At 34.6% G+C, this 1,332-nt stretch overlaps 1 protein-coding gene across 1 annotated transcript; it reads left to right on the top strand.

The window, feature by feature from the left end:
• Window positions 1–230: 230 nt before the first annotated feature.
• On the top strand, window positions 231–1,014 carry LOC106456081 (apoptosis-associated speck-like protein containing a CARD; the record flags this gene model as incomplete). The annotated part of the gene is made up of 1 exon (XM_013908254.1): window positions 231–1,014. A coding segment is annotated over one exon (300 nt), but the record flags the coding sequence as incomplete, so codon positions are not given.
• Between the last annotated feature and the right edge of the window lie 318 nt (window positions 1,015–1,332).

The following is a 1,332-nucleotide window of genomic DNA, read 5'->3' as shown; positions in this document are numbered from 1 at the left end:
CTCTCACAGTTGAAGTGTACCTCTGGTGCAAATTACTGACCTCTGTCATCATTTTAGGTGGGGGAACTTGCACAATCGGTGGCTGACTAAATACTTTTGCCCCACTGTATTAGTCACAGCTACACACTTCAGATCATATCTGCAAAATGTAGTTTTCAAATGTTGAAAAATGTTATCCAGGCCTGTACATCATGAAATGGAGGAAGTGAATAAAATGAATGAATCATTAATCTCATGAATTATTCTTTCCTTTTAATTTATTTCCTTTTTTTCCAGGCAAACACTTTGTGGATAAACACAGAGTCCAGCTGATCCAGAGGGTCAGCAACGTCGCACCTATTTTAGATGACCTTCTTGGCAGTGATGTTATCAGCCAGGAAAGTTATCATAGCATTATGGCTCTGCCTACCTCACAGGACAAGATGAGGACACTCTACAGTCACCTAAATACTGAAAGATGCAACGATATCTTCTATAAAATCCTTTTGGAAAATGAGAAACATCTAATCGATGAATTCAGTGCAAAGTAAAACATACAATGGTGAAAAAACCTCTTTAGCCCAAAAAATCTACCTGAGCATAGATTCTGTTGGAAATGTCAGTGTGCAAGGATTTTATAAAACGTTATTTTACACTTATATTTGGTGAGATGTTTATGGTATGTGGGACCTTTCCTGATCACTGAGCCTCTCATTCAGTTTCAAACTAGAAATGTCCCAAAATGTTCATGTAAATGTGCTGTATATCATGCAGAACAATCACTGAAAATACCAGATTTCCTTCACCTAACAAATATCAAAATGATCACAACTGTACTTTTTGTGAAGATTTATTATTTTATACATTTGAATGTGAATTAAGTTTAAATTGAAAAATCTTCCTTCACTAAGAATTTATTTTGGTGCTTCATTCAAAATGTTTTGTAATTTGAACTATTAAATAAAATCTTCATTTTTACCATAAGCAGAAGAAGACTGGTGGATATTATGAATAATTAAACTATATAATATATAATCTCCAGGTTTCCTAGTTCTTTGCTAATATGATGAAGACTGAGGATTCAGGGGTGTTTGCAGGATGTTTCAAATGTGGTAGCACAGCTGGGACAATAACATGACAGCTCATAATATTTCATCATAAATACATAGAGAGATGCAGGTTTTGTATTATGCACATATTTCAATCTGATTTTTAAAAATATATAAATAAAATAACTTGTCATCCTGCTGGAACCATCAGAAGATGGGTCCACCGTGGTCTTCCTTTTGCATTGTTAGTAAGCTACAGATGAACATGTTAAAATGCTTTCAATAGTTCCAGGTGAGCAGAAGC

This window comes from Pundamilia nyererei, unplaced genomic scaffold (genome assembly GCF_000239375.1).
Source record: "Pundamilia nyererei isolate P.nyererei 1_Seehausen unplaced genomic scaffold, PunNye1.0 scaffold05611, whole genome shotgun sequence".
NCBI lineage: Eukaryota > Metazoa > Chordata > Actinopteri > Cichliformes > Cichlidae > Pundamilia > Pundamilia nyererei.
This window is presented reverse-complemented; position numbering and strand designations above follow the sequence as displayed.